Here is an 18,118-nt window from a genome sequence, read left to right as displayed (position 1 = left end):
GGGAGAGGGGCTCTCATACTTAGATTGAGATACTAAGTAGAAATACACTGGGTAGATTAGGAAGTGAACTATGAAATGTTGTGTTCATGAGTGTCTGTAATTCCTGAATCTTGAGATAGTGGATTTCCTTTCTTTGGGTGCATACCCTCCAGACGTAGGTGAAGTTTCACTGAACTGGGTTACCAATCCTCTGTGTTCTTCTTTATTATTTTGTTGGTTTTGTTACTATTAGTCAGTTGTCGAACCGGTTGTCTCAGCATCTCGTAGAACATCTGTCCTGTGCGAGAACCGGAATTACAGAGAGGAACTTGTCCACACAATCAATTGTAGCAACTCTTCACCGAAAAAGATTCACACTGGATATTGCCTCAAATAACTTTCTCTTTACCTTCCTCTCAGTCCCACTCAATCTCTTCTTATCACTTATCATATTTCTCATCTTTCTCTCTAACCTATCATATTTCTCATTTTTCTCTTTGAAAATTCACTCACTTGGTGTAAATGAGTATAGTGTGAGGGTAAACTTATTGCTCATATTTTTAGGTAACTATTGTACTTGAGCTTCACAGTCCAATGACCTAAAGCTCGTATGCAAGAACTAGGATTAACTAGAGAAGCCTAGTTTAATTCTGATTCGCCATAGTCACACTTTGAATTAAGGAAATATCTTTACCTATTTAATAGCTAGTCCAAGAATCATTGGCTTGAAACACCAGTTAACATAGATCAGACTTCTCATTCTTCTTTGTTAATTCTCTGTTTCAATCTAGATGCACACTTTAAGGCAAAGTTCCAAACCAAGATCCTTTATTGAAACTAGATAAGAATGTTCATCTAGAAAGGGACAAAAAATACTGCATCAGAGATTATAGTAGAAAGTTCAGTCCAACAAACAAACAAACAAAAAAGAATTTGACAACAAAAGATGAAAAGAAACCTCTCTATCCTCAATGCTATTAATTAGTTTAAGATTTGTCTAATTAAAAATGGTTACAAAATAGGCATGTCCAATGCTTGCAAGACATCCTTGAACTCAAACTCGCGTGTTTGTCTGTTGAACCTCTCAACAAGTTTGTACCTCACATCATTCAAATAAAAAGACTGAGCAGTTTCCAAAAGCCATTTTGCCTCTGAGTCAGTCAGCTTGCTGGTGAATACAACATCCCCGCGGATAAGTACCAGGTCCTTGCTCTCTGCAAATTCTGTGTAAAAGGTCACAGTAAAGTAGGGAGATGCTTGTGTTCCTCTGGCCTTGTAATCTTCAAGACCTGTAAAAATCATGTGTGGCGCCTGGGCTGCAAGAAAAGAATGAGTATGTGTGGGTGAGACAACAATGGAAGTGTAAAGAAAAAGAGGCAAAGATAGAAACACTCAAGATAAATACACGGTTTTATTTGTTTATACTAAATTGCTTTCGTAATTCTGACTCGGGTGTGGTGAAGACCAAAAATATCCCCAAGATTGCAGCTCCTTAGGATCAAACTCCAGATTTCAATTTTCTAACTTATAATCCATTTCCGAGGGCTTCAAGATATATTTCAATTTTTAAGACATGACATCATATTTGAAGTTTCATGAAAAATTAAAATCTAGGGGTGACCTAAACAATAAATACATAATAATGCATACAAAAGAAGTAAGGTTTAAATGGTTGGAAAACAATACTCTCCTCGCCAGTTCCTTTCTCATATCTTGGACAAGATTCAGACTAGAATGAGAATAATATCTTAAAGCAACAAAAATACTAGGTTTTGGACACTAGTTTTTTACCCTAGAGCTGCCAATAAAACAGAACATGTTTATCAAACCAAATAAACACTAAAATTTCAAAGTATTCCAAGTTTATCACTATTTTCGAATTCTCATTTCCAATCAGTTGTATTATATATTTTCCACAGTTGAAAGATCAATTTCAAAACTTCAATCAAACATATCTGAATTTGCTAAGGTATCCTACTTCAAAGTTAATTCATCATTTTCTATCAGTCCTTGTGATCGAAATTGAAATAATTCACTCCAATTTTATTTGCAACTTAGATTCTCCCATCAATCAGCATTCAGTCAACATATCTGTCTGTGTTGCATGGCACTGCCCTTCTCCTTTTCGGTTAAAAAATAACCAAATGAATAAATTGCAAGCTGATCTATTTTATAAGTGAATTTCTGAATACAGATGACTCTCAAGACATCCCTTCAATCTCTATTGTATAATTTTAAAAAATCATCCCCAAAATAATCAAGCATTAAGTTCTATTCTATCTGAATATGAGGACAAACAAAAAATTAAGATCAAATTCTTGTATTTGTCAGAATATTTGAGTATTATATGCTAAATAGCTAAGTTATATTGTGTTAGTATGCTGTGAGTGTGCTGGATTTATACAAGCTGAAGTAGTACTAAAATGATTGATGGATAAGGTCAGTGCAATACATCATAGATGTTCATATTCAATTTCGTAAATTATACTTTTGTTCTCCATGCTGATCATGCTTTTATCTTTTCCATCTAATCCTACAATTTCAACAATTCCCTAGAATGACCATTTTCTTTTTCTTTCTCCCATTCACTTCAATCTATCAAGTTCTCTCATTATACTACCCACTTCCAAGAAGTAGATATAGTACCTATGTTCAAGGGGGGCAAAAGATTTCTCATTTACAAATACAGATCAGCAATTGGGTGTGAAATAGTATAGATTCAAACTATTATTGAATTTTAAAAAAATATGATAGAAGTCATTTGTATCAAACCTTGAACAAACATTGATGTGTAACCACTTCCCCTCCACAAAGGAATGACAAAATATCGGCTGCCAAGGATAAATGAAGTTAGGAACATGAAACCTAGAAGAGCGCAATTCATAATTTAAGTAGTGATCAAAATTAATACCATTCTGAAGCTCTATGCTCCAGCAAGTGATAAAGTTTTGCTTTCATAGTTGCTCCAATATGACCTCTTCCAATGTGATACTGAAATAAAACAAGCCAAATCATATAATTAAAAACAAAATAATATGGAAATCATTTTTAGACAGCTTTTCCTAAATTATATCAACTCTGCCAATTCAATAATGACAATAAATTTGTAATGATTAAAAATATGCTCCATATACAACTCTTCTGCATATAATCCAACAGGATAACACAGGGAAAATTCCTGTAAAGGAACCATGTTTATAAAGTGCAACAGTAATGATGCACTCAAGAGTGGATATATTGTTACTTATGCACTTTATAACAAGTTCACAGGAATCCTTATCCTACAGAAAAATTAATAGCAGGTTCAAAGAAGAGTTCTAGATAACCACAACAAAGAAGAAGAACTTGGTTGCTACTTGCTACTACAAAGATCACATTGCTAATTGGTATACGTTAGTGGACATTCTGGTTATAACACACCAACCGTAAAAAGGAGAGGGTAAATGTTTCCCATTGATCAACAACAAGCAGAAGCTTAGCTAAGTCCACATTTTTTCTTTAGTTGCTTCCTTCTCTTCCTCTTCATTGGAGCTCATCTCCTACCTATACTTTTCAATTTTTTTCAGCCTCCAAAAACTGAGAAAAGCCTAACTCGAACCAAAGCAAGTGGCAAAGTCAAACAAAAAAGCATTCTGAGACTACTCTGACCCTTCTCTTAAACCAAGCAAACACTATATAACTATACAGTATTGTTCCAACCAAGAATGATCCTCTGATATCAAAATTTCACACAACTTAATTATCTCTTTTGATAAACATAGCTACAGTCTTATTAAAAATTATGAATATTTTCCAATTTCATTTCAACCAGCTTCTACAAACACACACACACTACTGTCAACAAATGAAACCAGACAAAACAATTAAAGAACAAATCAAACTGAAATTACGATAAATGAGACATTACATCATCCCAAGCTGAAGCAATATCCTCAGGATCCCGAACCTTGAGTCTCTCGACATCTACAATGGAATCCAACGGCTTCCGTTGCAAGGGGCTGAACCCAGTGGCAAACCTTGACGTCCTGCAGAATCCAAGCGAACCCCATTTCTGGAAATCACACGGAATCTCCGGTTGATGCGATTTCTGGGAAGCTGCTCCAATGGAAACCACAGAGAAGGCGCGCCGACAAGGTTCATTGAAGAGAACCTGGGTTTTGGTCTCAGAGGCTATGCTCCTCAAAAATCTCGAGATTGAAGATACCCTTTGCATTGCAGAATCTGAAAATGAGAAAAATGAACGAACTTGAGTGCATCTATCAATATTGTGAATGCATCTTTTGGGTGAGTTCTACGCAGTGGCGGAACCAGAAATTTTGTGAAGCCTGGGCGAATTTTAGAACCGCAAATCCAAACGTGCCACAATATATAAATAGTTATAAACCGAAATAAAAAAGACTCGCTATTTTACCAACAAAGGTTCCATTTCATTTACACATGATACGTCCAATAAAACAATACAAAATAAGAAAAAATGGAACATATCAATAGTGTGCTAAGTAAAACTACGAGGCAAATGCCCTCTCCGAGTCTTGTTTGCGGTAAATGTTCGAAGAATATCAACGTCAATAAGTGACTACAAGCCAGCATGGTTCCATTCCATAATTCATTGATTCAAAACATTTCACATTTGCACTTGCAGCAAGTCAAGGTTCCATACTTCCATTGATAATTCAAAGCACACTCACAATATTTATAAGAAATACATGTTCCTCAAAAACAAGCAGTGGATCTAATCAAGCATTTTATTTCTATGTGCACTGAGCTTGCTTTCAAATTAAAAAACAAAATCAAACTCAAAACAAAGCAAAAGAAGAAAATCAGAAGGAAAACAACATCAAGTGTATAGTTTGAAACTCAATCACTGTGGAAAACAACCAATTCAATTTTGCTTGAATAGTAAATCATTACATTTAACGTTTGAATGAATCATTGAATTCATGAATTGGATAGTTAATTTAAACAAGGACAATGGAAGAACAGCTACCTGCGACTCAGCGACTGCGAGCAGAAAATGGAAGCAGCAGCAGGGGCGGAAAACCTAAACCCACGCTCACTAATCACGACGGCGGGTGGCGGGTGGCGGCCGGCGAACGGACGAGGAAGGAGGAGAAAGTGGGTTCAGGCCAGGGGTGATGGGTGAGAAATTGAGAGAGGTGGGTGGATCTGAGGAGAGGGCTATTGTTGACATTTCAGTTTTTATTAGCATGTTTTGGTCCCTCATTTTACTCCAAAATTTGGTTTGAGTCCTTAGCCTCTTTTTTTATGCTTTTAGGCCCCGTTTGGAAAAACAGCTTAATTAAGCGCTTATGGTCATAAGCGTTTATGACATAAGCGCTTATTCATAAGCTATTTTTAAAAATTTATTGAAATAAATTAAAAATAAGTTGTATATAAGCATAAGCTGTTTTTCATAAGCTATCCTGAGTAGCTTATGAAAATAAGCTGAAAATAGCCATAAGCTGTTTGCATAAGCCCTCCCAAACACTGGCATAAGAGCTTATGCTGTCAGATAAGCTCAAATAAGCTCTTCCAAACTGGGCCTTAATAATTTAATCTCATCTTTTACCGGTCATGACCCGTGTACAGACATTTTGGGGTTTAAGGCGAAAATATTAAAATGATTTTCTTTGGATTAGAATCTTAAAGAAACTTAATATATCTTACAAATTATCAATTTTTTATATTAATCTTTTTGATTTTTCAAAACCAGATTCATACTTTCTATTTGACATTTTATCTTTTTTTGGTACATCGGAAAATTAAAAACAAAACAGAAAAGACTACAAGCCTAACAAATCCCTAGCCAAGATGGGTTGAAGCTGAGGGGGGTCCTCTAAGCGAGTAGCCAAACACTGACTCTCTGAACCGCTGGATTCTCCAGGATCTCTCCAAAAGGTGCTTGACCTCCAAAAACTCATAAGCAAGTTGATGAAACAGCTCCCTGCCTTGAGAAAGAACCTGGGCAATCTCCAAACAATCTCCAAGCAGCCTTGACATTTTCTCTTAAAATGAATAAAAAATATAAATAAAATAATATTGTAAAATAAATAAAAAATGATGAACAATGGAACTTGAAACGCAAGGAATGAAACAATGAGAAAATTTGTAACACTTTAATATCAAGTATCTCCTTTACAATGATTTTTTTTTTTTTAAGAAGAGACAATAAGTGAAGAGAAAACTTTTACAATAGTAAAAATATATTAGTCATAAAAACTAATAGTTATGAATAAACACTAATTAATTTTTTAATTTTGGGAGTATAAAAATAATAGATATTTAATTTATTAATATTTTGAAAAATATAAATTTGCTAATACAAAATACTACTACTAATAATTTTCAAAGTTACATTTTTCATGTTGCATTTTCTAGTTTTGATGTTAGATAAGTGGAAGGACACAATTTCTTGACCCCTACTCTTTGGTGGACTAAATGAAGGTTCTATTTCTTTATGTTGAAAAGAAAAAGAAACATCTCTGTGCGAGAAAAGATCTAGTTGACCCTAGGAAGGAGAGGGTGGAGTCCCACTGAAAGGGTGGTGGAAGGAACACTCATCTCATGTTTGTCCCACTTTCACTTTGTTTACTAAATGCCCATATTTCTTTCTATGCTGAAGCACCTTGTAATGCTAGGCTTACACGAGGAACAAACTTTGCTGAGATGGTCCACCAGCATTTTTAATGAAGTCACAACAAAAAGCTGCCCCCACTTAAGACGAACCTGAAAAAAGAAAGAAATTAAACTCAGCATTTTGGTCACACAAGATGATGGAGAGTAGTGAGCGAATTGAATTAATTACTGTGAAGAGCTATTCATTTATTTATAATCAAGTGGGCCTTTTGGTTGCACATGCCCTGCATTTAATAACTCATGCAAGCAAGGCTTGTACCTCAGTGCTGTTTGGTGGGGTTCTCTGACTCACTCACTCACTATTTTCCCTTCACTCAAGCCTATTTTTGTTAACAGAAAATGTTACTTTCATATTATTTTTTTGCTTTTATGGTAAACAATGCTTATTATAAACAAAAGGGTACAAATTTATGGAGCATAATGTACAATATCATGATTAATGTTATCTCTTCATTTGCTTCTCTATTTCTGTACTTAATATTTTTTAAACCACATATACTCTCAATTGAACCAAATTTATTCAAGTCGGTAAGATTATTATGAACAGCAAAACTCTTCCAACTAAATATTTAACGAAGTTTCATTCACATGGACTCGAACTCGAAATCCTTGCTTATGTTAAAACAACTTCACATCAGTTGATCTCCGCGCTTAGCGGTGTTTTCTTAATCTATTGCCACTAATGAGACCGATATGTTCATCCTTATTAAGAAATCTTAACAATATGAGGTAAAAAAATTAATGGCAGTTTTTCTATGCCAGCAGTCAACTTTCTCTTCAAAATCAGGAACAATTGCACACATGTGAATGAATCTCATCATCATTTTTCATAATAAGGGTAGTTCTGGTTCATGCCCATGTTCTTTAACATTTTCCAGTTTTACTATTTTAAAATAATCAGCCATAAATTGATAAATAAACCACAGTTTCTCTCTTTGATCATCTGTCACTGATTCTTCCAATCTCGAGGAAGCTCAAATTATCAAACTGACATGATGCATCTATGTAGACCCTACATTTTCATTTGACCAAACATAAACCAATTAGGATTAAACCAAATATATATACAATTTTCAATGTGATTTCCTCTGGAATTTAGTGAATTCTATTTTTGGGATGTCTGAACTTTTTCTGCACTAGACACCACCTAATAATTCAGCTTCATTTTTCTATTCTATAAGATTCACGGGTTTGATTCCCTCTAATTTTTAACTCTCCCTTGTTTCTGATTAGCAATCTGTCCCATACTACAAATTTTCAACCTTGCCTTCTTCAACATTTACTCTTTTGTTTTGTCCTGAACTGCTCCATTAACTAAACTACTCATGTCTGTCCTTTGTTTTGCTTCAACTTCTTTTTCAGTTCTACTCATTTCTTTGTCTGTTTTCTTCAGAACTTCATCATGCTTAGCCATTCTTTCAGTTGATTACTATGCAAAATCTTGCCCCCAGTTAGAGCAGCTTGTTGGCTCAGTCACCTCTCAGCAATTCAAAGAATCACCTGTTTCTGGACCTGCCACCATTCGTCTTCTCTTCCATGATTGCTTTGTAGAAGTAAGTCCAATTCCACTAAAAAAAACTTTACCCTTGCATGCATGTACTGGCTTGTTTTCCTGATTATTCTCAAAGATTTAAAAGCAAAAAGCAAGCCAATTTATGGTCTTCATAGCATGTTTTGATAAACTTCTGTTTCCTCAGAAACAATTCTAAAACTCAAAATTACTCACTGAACCTTCTCCCCAGAGTTGATCCTGGTTTTGGAATTTGTAGAAGAATTTTTGAACATGCAGTTAAACTAGTCATTCGTGTTTGGTTGTGACTTTAGATTCCTGGGGGACTTGTGATAAGATAATTCCTATAATTTCTAGTCTTCATCCACCAGTAATACTTTTAGAACAAATGTTTCAGTAATTCCAGCTGCATTTAGTGCATGTTCGGATACACGGTAGATTTTCACGTTGGAATGCAAATTGATTATGAGAAAAGCTACTTCTAGTAGCTTTTGTGGGAGCAGAATTGACTGTAGAAGATCTGAATGTGAATCCAAAGATGCTGTTAAATTAGTCATTTGTGTTTGGTTGTGAATTTTTGTTCTTGGAACATTTTTTAATGGGGGGGTTTGTGATAAGATAATTCTTGAATGGGTGAGTGCAGGGATGTGATGCTTCAATTTTAATAGCATCAAAGCCTGGAAGCAAGGAATTGGCTGAGAAAGATGCAGAGGATAACAAAGATTTGAGGGTGGAAGGCTTTGAGACTGTGAGGAAGGCCAAGGAAATAGTGGAGAAAAAGTGCCCTGGCATTGTGTCTTGTGCAGACATTCTTGCAATTGCAGCCAGAGATTATGTTCACCTGGTAAGTTACTGGTTTTTTGTTTCAGTTCCTATTTAATATCTTTATTTGTTTCTCTTTATTCCACCCCTACTTTCTGGTTAAAATGTGGGCACTTTGGTAATGCCCTCACGTGCTAAGATTTGATATATTATAGGTACCTGATCACAGTTTTAAATGGTTTTGCTCTTAGAAGTAACAATATTTGTTCCTCTTACTTTGGCCTTAGAGGAGAGGGGCTATTTGACTATGAAGCAATGTATATTATGCTTTTCTAGTTCTATTCTGAGTGCCTGTCTTGAAACTCAATCAAAAACTATGGTTAAGCTAAAATTATGGTAGACACAAGTAAATTTCCTTAGCTGGAACTTTTGTTTACTGTGATTTTGGTTTTACTGTGGTTTCTTGAACGAGTTTTCAAACATGACGTGTAAGTTCAAATTTTCTTCCTTTTTTTTCAGCAGCTTTGCTTCCATACTGCTAAGTGCTAACCCAGAAGAAAAACGGTTTTGGAAAGACAAAGGTGGTTTCCCGTTTCCCCTTTTATAGAATACCAGGGAAATTTGATGATGATATCAATGCCAAAATAACAAGCTATTCTAAAAAATTTAGGCGCAGTATTATGGTACTTATATTATTCATTGCAGCCTACTTGTCTGTCATTTCTGATGACATTATTATGTACTTTATATTTAAAGAAATGAGATGTTAGTTTTTGTAATAGGTTTTTAAATGTTAAGAGAAAGGGGGGAAAGGACAATATAACACCATGTTCTTAACCATTTTATCTTTAGCACCACTAACTAATCCACTTATAATAAAGTTATTAATACTTGAAGTTAGACAACTCCAATTAAGAAATGAAAATTTCTCAACTACTATAATATTGATTGCAATTTTGGCAGTTTGCAGAGTGGCTGTTCCATTCAAGGACTCTGCATACATAAAGTCTGTTTAGAATTGTTTTCTTCTTGTCATATATTTTGGTATGTTAGACTCTAGAATAGCTGAACTTTTGCACTTTTACAGGTAAATTATTTGGGCACCAAACACAAGGCTGCTTCTGAGCCTTAGCTCTAATATTTTTAGTATATTGTCCTTTGAGTGAATTCTGAAAGATTTTGCCACTGCTAAGTTAGTTGTCTGGAAAATACATTCAAAAATCTTGAATGTATAAATACTAATTTGACTAACATTTTATACATTTAAAAACATGTATTTTCTTTTTCTATGGACTAAGTTTGCAGCGAAAAATTCATTCAGATGCTAAATTGACCAACTTTGCTATTCCATATCATATCAAGCTGATATATGTAGTAGGAGCCTTGTACTTGTAAGAGAAATGACTTAATTAAGCAAGGTGTAGCACAACTATAGATACTTGAGTTTTTAAGCATTTAGTTAAGAATTTGTTGGGAGATGTCTACCCACTTAACATGATCTCTGAACCTTGAATGATTAGTTTGTCGGCCATGGAATACCTTAGGAAGAAAAAGACTTAATTCCATTAGATTTGATGTTGGGTTTTCATGATGATTTTATTTAGTTTAAATGTGGCACAGGCAGGAGGACCCTATTACCAAGTGAAAAAAGGAAGATGGGATGGAAAGATCTCAAAGGCATCACGAGTGGCCCCCAACATCCCACGTGCAAACTTCACCGTTGATCAACTCATCAAGCTCTTCAACTCCAAAGGCCTAGCCACACAAGACATGGTCACTCTCTCCGGCGCCCACACAATCGGGTTCGCCCACTGCAACCACTTCGTGACCCGACTCTACAATTTCAAGGGCACGGATCAACCCGACCCGGACATGGATCCGAAGTTGGTTCACGCTCTGCGACTGTATTGTCCGAACTCCGGTGGAAACTCCGACATCGTTGCCCCGTTCGATGCTACTACACCTTTCGTGTTTGATCATGCGTATTACAGTAACTTGCAGAAGAAGATGGGTTTGTTGGGTTCAGATCAAGGTTTGGCTTTGGATCCACGAACGAAGGCGATGGTTGTGGATCTTGCGAAGGATAAGCAGCGGTTTTTTCAGGCTTTTGTGGCGGCTATGGATAAATTGAGTTCGATTAAAGTGGTGAGAGGGAGGAAACACGGGGAGAAAAGAAGAGATTGTAGCGTGCAGGGGTGAAAAATAAAAGAAGAGATTGTAGTGTGCATGGGCGATTCCTGTCTCCCTAGCTGCCAAATAATCTCATTGGTAAGAGTTAGGGAGCATATGGGTTAGGTGGGGAAGGTCTAGGAATCAAACTCTGACGGGTGCAAATTATATTTCTTATGTAAAAAAAAAAACTCACATCAACTTTCTTTCTAACCCTCTTCAATTAGTTAAAATTCACACAGGGCCTAATAAATTATATGGCCCCACAACCAATTTGACGAGACTCATGCATTTTAATCAATCAAAAAGAGGGTGACCAAGTGAACATTGCTTGTATTCCTTGTTCAGAGATATGCTAGCACCCACCACTTTGACACTTGGAAATTCCTTCTTGGTTATTGTTATTGTCCCTTCTATGAGTTGGACACTTCTAGCTATGGTGTCCTAATTTATTGCATCTATTAACATTCCACTCCATGATTAGGATAATCTTAAATCGAGTATGGTCCTCCATAAGGGAAACACTTCACAACTCTCACCCACGTCTTGTAAGAATTAAGATCTCATATGACAAGGATCTTATCAAGGCAATTGAACTCCCTAACAATGTACTATATCGGTATATCCCATTGCATTTAATTAACATAAAGCCTACAACTATGCAAAAAGAATGAGTTAATCAAGTCAATATAGAATAGAGTTGGTTGATCTTGTTGTATCAGACAGAATCACAGAATACGTTAATCAATTCAAAGCAGTTACTTAGGCTCCTATGACTTCATGGAGATAATAGTTGCAGCAGTAAATAGCGCCTCTTTTCCAATCGACAGGATCTCCGCATGCCTACACCATGACAGGAAACAAATTTCAGAATTGCCAAGATTAACCAAGAAAATTATGGATTTTTATAACATGGTTTCATATTTAGAAATCACTGCAAAAGATTAAAATCCTGAGAAATAGTTCACTTACTCATCTGTGCTTATCAAACTCTCAAAAGCAGAAATTAATGTCTGGCAGAAATGCACAACAGTTTTGGCTCCCTCTTCTTTGTCCTCAGATATGTTGCCATCTTCATTTCTTTCTGACAATATCAACAACTGAGCCTGAAAACCAGTGAAAACCCATTTCAAAAAAAGAACTAATTTTTGAAGCTCCTCATACAGTTTTCAAGAAGTGTGGACTAATATCTTTTGCTTCCCTAGGGCAAACATGACAGGCTTCATACTGAAAAAAATCCAAATAGCAAAAATCTCTATCTAGTCCCCCAATCCCATGAGATCAATAGCTATCGAAGTGGTCGTGATCCATTGTTTGGGATTAATGAAGTTCTTTGACAATGAGCCTATTTGGATACAAATCAAAGAACACGTATTGAAGCTTATCTCCAATAAAGGTCTTTTAATCTGCATCCAAACGGGTCCTATTATGCAAAAGAGTTTCTTCAACTTTCGTTATGATGTTCTTATTTCTTGGATGTCTTCATTTCTTCTTTACGAGGGTTACTGGTCCTCAATCTTTGTAGCTCTTTATTGAAGAAGCTATCTCATTCAAATCAATGTATATGTGGCATTGTTTCATTTAACAAAGACAGGTACCTGAAAACCATGAGCTAGAAGTAACTGAATTACATCTGCACCAATTTTTTTTATTGTGCTCTTAGTGCCTGTTTTATTTGAAAAGCACTTCAAAGCCTCATCAAATGTTGCATCTTCAGTACAATTGTTTGTCCTACGAGTGCGAACAGAAGGCTGCAATTTTGTATTAACAAAAGTAGTTAATTCAAGAGATTATGAAACAGTATGATGGATTTTGATTTGAATATAGTGTTAATCAAGTATGATAGATTTTTAAATAGTGTGGCTGTTAACTACCTTGGTTATGTATCTCCAGAGATACTGTACAATTATTTCCAGCTTCCATTTAGGTTCACTGAAGATCTGAAGCCACTCTCATGAAAAGCATAAGTAATTATTAGCCACAAGATAACTCCCTCAAAATATGACTTGATATTGAAATTTAGAAAAGTTAACTAGTAACACCAAAGTAAGATGTCTCGAATCACATCCAATCAGGATACGTCAGAGCAAAGGTTTTCAAAGGACAAGCATAACCCAATCTTATGCATCCATACTTCATCTAGCCCCATAGATAGTAACATGCAAAGAGAGATGGTGAGATGAATAGAGAGGGAAAGGGCAGAGACAGTATTCAGGAGCCACCTCGAGGAAAAGGGGAACAGTATCTTTGCTGTAAGCTAGTTCATCCAGAATTATGTCGATCAAAGGTGTTCTGTACCAAATGCACCAATACAAGATTACATCTATTTCAACCAGAACCACAGCACATAGAGAAACAAGAAAACCATCTGAAAGGAACAACAATGAAACAAAATTAAAACAAACAATTACCTTGGACTATCAGCTCTTGAAGTACGACCTTCAATATCTGCTTTCTTCCTAGACATATCAAGGTCCATGATCTAAAATAATCAACAATGTAAGCAGACACAGAAAGTTATTTGAAATTTGAATAATTACATAATTACTATAACAATTAAAGTTCAGAAACATACCATCACCAAAAGTTTGTCCATAGAGATACATGTGTTCTTTAATACTTCATGTAAGGCAAGAGATAATGCAGTAACACAATTTTTGGATAACTGAGATTCAGAACTCCTTTGAAGCTCTAGATGTTCACCGAGTTCTTTTTGAAGAAGTTGACATAGTTGACAAATAACTTTCAGACAGTCTTTCATCAAGTTTTTGTAATTTATTTTCCTAGATCCCTGCAAAAACTCGATCAGTTAAATATTTCTACAAAAATAAAAAATAAAAACTTCTAGGCGGTGCATTAAGATGCATAAAATCTCAACAAATCATAATGGCTAATTGTTGATTGGTTAGTCAACAAAATCCTATAATGAAACAATTACCAGTAACTTGTGGAGCAAAGATTCCCTCTGCATACTCCAGTCCATGGTTGCTGCAACAGAACAGTTACTTAGAATTTACAAGTAGACTAAGGCATAGCAGCTGAAGAGAATGTGTTCAACTTCATACATACCATTACGAGAGAGAAAATCGCCTTGGAAAACAATCACAAGATATTGGAAGAGTAACCATTTCTGCAGGGTCTGCATCAAGATTACATAAACAAAATCAGAAATATGTATCTTATATTTGTTAAATAAACACTGTACTTAATTTGTCATTAGACCACATTTTGTAGCCTCAGCTGCAACACTTTTTTCATATCCAATACAAAATTATAAGGAGTCTGTCTCAACTCTCAACGGCTAATGCAGAAGAAATAATGAAATATACAGAGTTCTAGAATTGAATTCTTGAAACTCGAAGAACTCTGAATAGCTGATTTAATAATTAATTGAATATTTGATTGATATTAATGTGATCCAGAAGTATATATTTATAGAACTGGGTTTCTAGAGGCTGCCTCGTCAATTACAAAGGCTAAAAGAATGAAACCTGAGCAATAAAATCATATCATATCCTAATGTTGGCAGGACACGGTTTTAATTGGATCTGCGGGTTGGGGAGGATTTGTGTAAAAATTTCTCAGTTTGTAAGGTGAGCGAGACGGGAAAGAAAATAGTGTTTCTAGGTGGGATATGATTTGGAGAAAGAAATCATTTGAATGGGAAAGACCATTCTTTGACATTTAGTTGCAGGTTATCAAAAAAGTATGCCCAAACATGAAGTTAATGATACTGTGCTAGAAAGCTGATGTTTACGTGGGGTTTTCAGTGCGTTCAGCTTATGAGATTTTGCATCAGGCTTTTCGAAGGGTGGATAGATTGTTTCTTAAGCTTATTTGGTCAAATGTTGTACCATCAAAAGTTTCAGCATTTGGCTGGAAAGCCTATCTTGAAAGGTTGCAGACAAGAGATAATTTGTTGCCTAGAAAGGTTACTTTGGAGAATAATAATACTTCATGTCATTTATGTAATTATGGCCATGAATCAATGTTCTCATGTGTTGTTCTCTTGTTCAGTTTCACATTCTATTTGGCAGCAATTTCTTAATTGGCTTGGACTTTACACAGCACTCCAAGCTGAATGCAGGGCTAATTTTTCACAATTTGTAGGGATCCTATACGGTAAGCTCCCAAAGATGGTGTTGACAGAATGGTTTGCTATCATTTGGTCCATTTGGAGTTGTCACAATGATATTATCTTTCACAATGGTAACTCATGTATTGCATCTATTCTGAAAAAAAGTTAAGGCTTTAGCTTGGTCTTGGCTTAGGTGTAAACTTAAAGGTTATAATTTTACTTTGGTTGATTGATATAGGCACCCTTTAATGTGTTTAACAGGTTAGTTTTGTATACGGGTTAGGATACCCCTTGTACATATTTTAGGCTTATAAAAAAATTTCTAATCTATCATAACATAATATATGTTATACTTACTAACAATATATCTTATCATAATATATCATAACAGAATCATAAGTCATAACAGTATATAATGATCTAATCCAAACAAATTATCATAACAAAATTATCTCAACAAACTATATCCTAACAGATATCGCAACAGAAATGTGCAATATTAATGAACTAACCTTCACACTTGATGTTTGAAATTCGTCCTCAGTTAAAACTTCAGCGAGATCTTCAATCATGAGTTGAAAGCTCTAAGGTAGGTGGAGAAAATAAAGACCAAAAATGAGTGTTAAGAATTGAACATCAAATTGCAATTTGTAGAAAGATACATTATACAATCTTGCAGAAGACCAATATTATAATAAAAAAGATATATATTTTAAAAATATAAATGAGTTGATTGAGCTGCAGAGCTCTTATTAGTCATAACCTGACTGCAACTGAATGTGTCTACTACCGAATATTGTGCAACACAATAAAACAAGTAGATCCAAAAGCAGATTTTCATAAATGTTGGGGTAAAACTTAAAAGGAACTAGGAAGGCAACATTAACATGACAAGAAATAAAAAATAACCCATAATTTCTGTACCATATTTTGAAATGCGAAAAAACCCTATTTTTTGGCTCTACTGAGGATAGGAAAAACTGAACATTACGGAAAAAAATGTTGTAAGTAAAATGAAAGAACTAAAAACATTAAAGGACAAAATTGAGTTCTAGGAAAACAAACTCACAGAGGGATCAAGAGGTCCACCGGACTGTTTGTTACCTGCTTCAGTGACAGCAGTTGCATTATCAAGGCCAATAATGGGATACCATGCCTGCCAGAAAAAATATTGTCTATTTGTAAGTAAATAGTAATCTCTATTAGCATCCCAATAACCAGTCAAATTTATCCAAAATCAATAACAATAGAAGCCTTTTACCACTTAGTAAGGTCAGAAACATTGATGAAATCACCCAACAATGTCCTATCATGACCAACTAAATTTAACCAAAATAGAACAAAAGCAACAGATTGAGACGGCTAATAGTCATTCTTACCTTTTCAACTACAACCAACTTTGATGGCGAGTTAGAGGGTGATTGGGAATTATCTCTGCCAGATAGATACACACGAGGGAAGTGCTAACCCAAAAAAGAATTCAACACATTTGAAGTTATCAGTTACATTTAGGACATATTAATATCAAAACAAAAGAAAAGTTATTTGGCAGTCAAATACCTTTTCTAAATCAACCAGAAGCTTATAACTCGCCATTATCAGCTCTATGGTCTTCCCCGTCCTCAACGTATGGAAGACTGCCCCAAATATTTTTCTTGACAAGTTAAAAAAAATACTCAGAAATCAGAATACAGGTAAAAGACACTAGACACAACTCATTCTGCCAAATACAACCTAGCACCGGTTTGGTCGCAAACCAAATAGCACTTATTAGAGGATACTTCATGCATTTTCTAGCCGATAAGCTTTAATAAGCTCTAATAAGCCCGTATTCAAACGGGTTCCTACTCTTCGAGGACAATAAACTACAGATAAAGAAAAAGAACAGAAAAATGGAATTAAGCACAACAGTTTTTTATGTAATCTTGTTGCAAACCCAGAAGAAATTGATACTCTTTCAACATTTTGTGACGCGTACCAGCGTTAAAGAGAATGACTTACTTAGTGGGTGGCTTTCCATGTCCAAGAGCAATAGAAGCTCGAACAGCATCCAAAAAAGCAATCCCTGTGTATAGTAATCAACATAAGAAAGCAAAAAAGATAACAACTTTTTCATGTTGAGGAGAAAAAAACCCAAACCCAGAACCAAAATTCTCTAAAGTTTACATTTTTCTGATTACCCAGAAGATCAATTAGCCTAAACACAATGAATTTCCACATGGGCACACAAACACAGTTCAAAATCAAGTGAACATGGAAAAAGAAGAACATATAATAGAAACCCATTAGAAAAAGGAGTGTGATGCGTACGATCATCGAGGGCATCTTCATGAGCATCTTTAGCTTCTGAGGCATCAAACATGGCTAGCATGTTATCTTCTACCCCTGCGCTGTTCCATCTTTGACCACTGCTAGGGTTTTCCATTCTCGCTCCCACTTCTTTCTTTTTCTTCAAGAACAGAATTGAAATTAGTCAAATGCTGAGAATTTTGATTTGATGGATATACAATTAGACATTTTAACCAGAACAAATCCCGAGTTACTACTGCTTTTTCCCGCCAAAATTTTGCAACTCTTGCAGCAGAGGATTTTGAGTTTAGGGATATAAAAAGGTTCCACCGCACCTTCAGATCATTCATAATTTGACCTAACGATCATTATTTGTTCATACAATTCTCACAGAAGAAGGTCAATATCATAAATTATCTCTCATATTTTTATGATTTATCATATGAGAATGTGCTACAAGAATACTGTCTATTACTGACAATCATAAATCTGCCGATAATCTTCACTGTTACTAACGGCCTAGTCGTCGGTAATTGAAGTCTACCTAAAAAAAAACTATACAAATGGGCTGAAAATCGTCAGTATTGTGACGGGATAATTAAGCGCAAACTTTACTGACGACATTTGTCGTCTGTCGTCAGTAAGCTGGTGTGAACAATCGTTTTGGCGGCAAAGTTCATTGCTAGATTACGGAC

The 18,118-nt window shown here is 35.3% G+C and overlaps 3 protein-coding genes across 3 annotated transcripts; 1 reads left to right on the top strand and 2 right to left on the bottom strand.

Moving 5' to 3' along the window:
• Positions 1-787: 787 nt before the first annotated feature.
• LOC130715219 (uncharacterized) lies at positions 788-5,159 on the bottom strand. The gene is made up of 5 exons (XM_057565294.1): positions 4,967-5,159; positions 3,887-4,200; positions 2,891-2,970; positions 2,752-2,810; positions 788-1,295 (listed from the first exon to the last, which is right to left on the bottom strand). The coding sequence occupies exons 2-5, from the start codon at positions 4,190-4,192 to the stop codon at positions 991-993; spliced, it is 750 nt and encodes a 249-aa protein (XP_057421277.1). The 5' UTR covers positions 4,193-4,200; positions 4,967-5,159; the 3' UTR covers positions 788-990.
• A 2,400-nt stretch (positions 5,160-7,559) lies between these two features.
• Positions 7,560-11,392, top strand: LOC130711685 (peroxidase 19). The gene is made up of 3 exons (XM_057561399.1): positions 7,560-8,168; positions 8,769-8,969; positions 10,508-11,392. Exons 1-3 carry the CDS (start codon positions 7,941-7,943, stop codon positions 11,084-11,086), a joined length of 1,008 nt encoding a protein of 335 aa, XP_057417382.1. The 5' UTR covers positions 7,560-7,940; the 3' UTR covers positions 11,087-11,392.
• A 298-nt stretch (positions 11,393-11,690) lies between these two features.
• LOC130711684 (negative regulator of systemic acquired resistance SNI1) lies at positions 11,691-17,731 on the bottom strand. Its single transcript, XM_057561398.1, has 15 exons — positions 17,445-17,731; positions 17,136-17,199; positions 16,695-16,788; positions 16,514-16,597; positions 16,204-16,290; positions 15,647-15,718; positions 14,126-14,195; positions 13,995-14,044; positions 13,632-13,847; positions 13,468-13,538; positions 13,279-13,348; positions 12,931-12,996; positions 12,655-12,807; positions 12,029-12,162; positions 11,691-11,899 (listed from the first exon to the last, which is right to left on the bottom strand). Exons 1-15 carry the CDS (start codon positions 17,557-17,559, stop codon positions 11,827-11,829), a joined length of 1,419 nt encoding a protein of 472 aa, XP_057417381.1. The 5' UTR covers positions 17,560-17,731; the 3' UTR covers positions 11,691-11,826.
• Between the last annotated feature and the right edge of the window lie 387 nt (positions 17,732-18,118).

This window comes from Lotus japonicus, chromosome 4, assembly GCF_012489685.1.
Source record: "Lotus japonicus ecotype B-129 chromosome 4, LjGifu_v1.2".
Lineage (NCBI taxonomy): Eukaryota > Viridiplantae > Streptophyta > Magnoliopsida > Fabales > Fabaceae > Lotus > Lotus japonicus.
The sequence above is the reverse complement of the archived record's forward strand: the minus strand, read 5'-3'. Positions and strand labels throughout refer to the sequence as shown.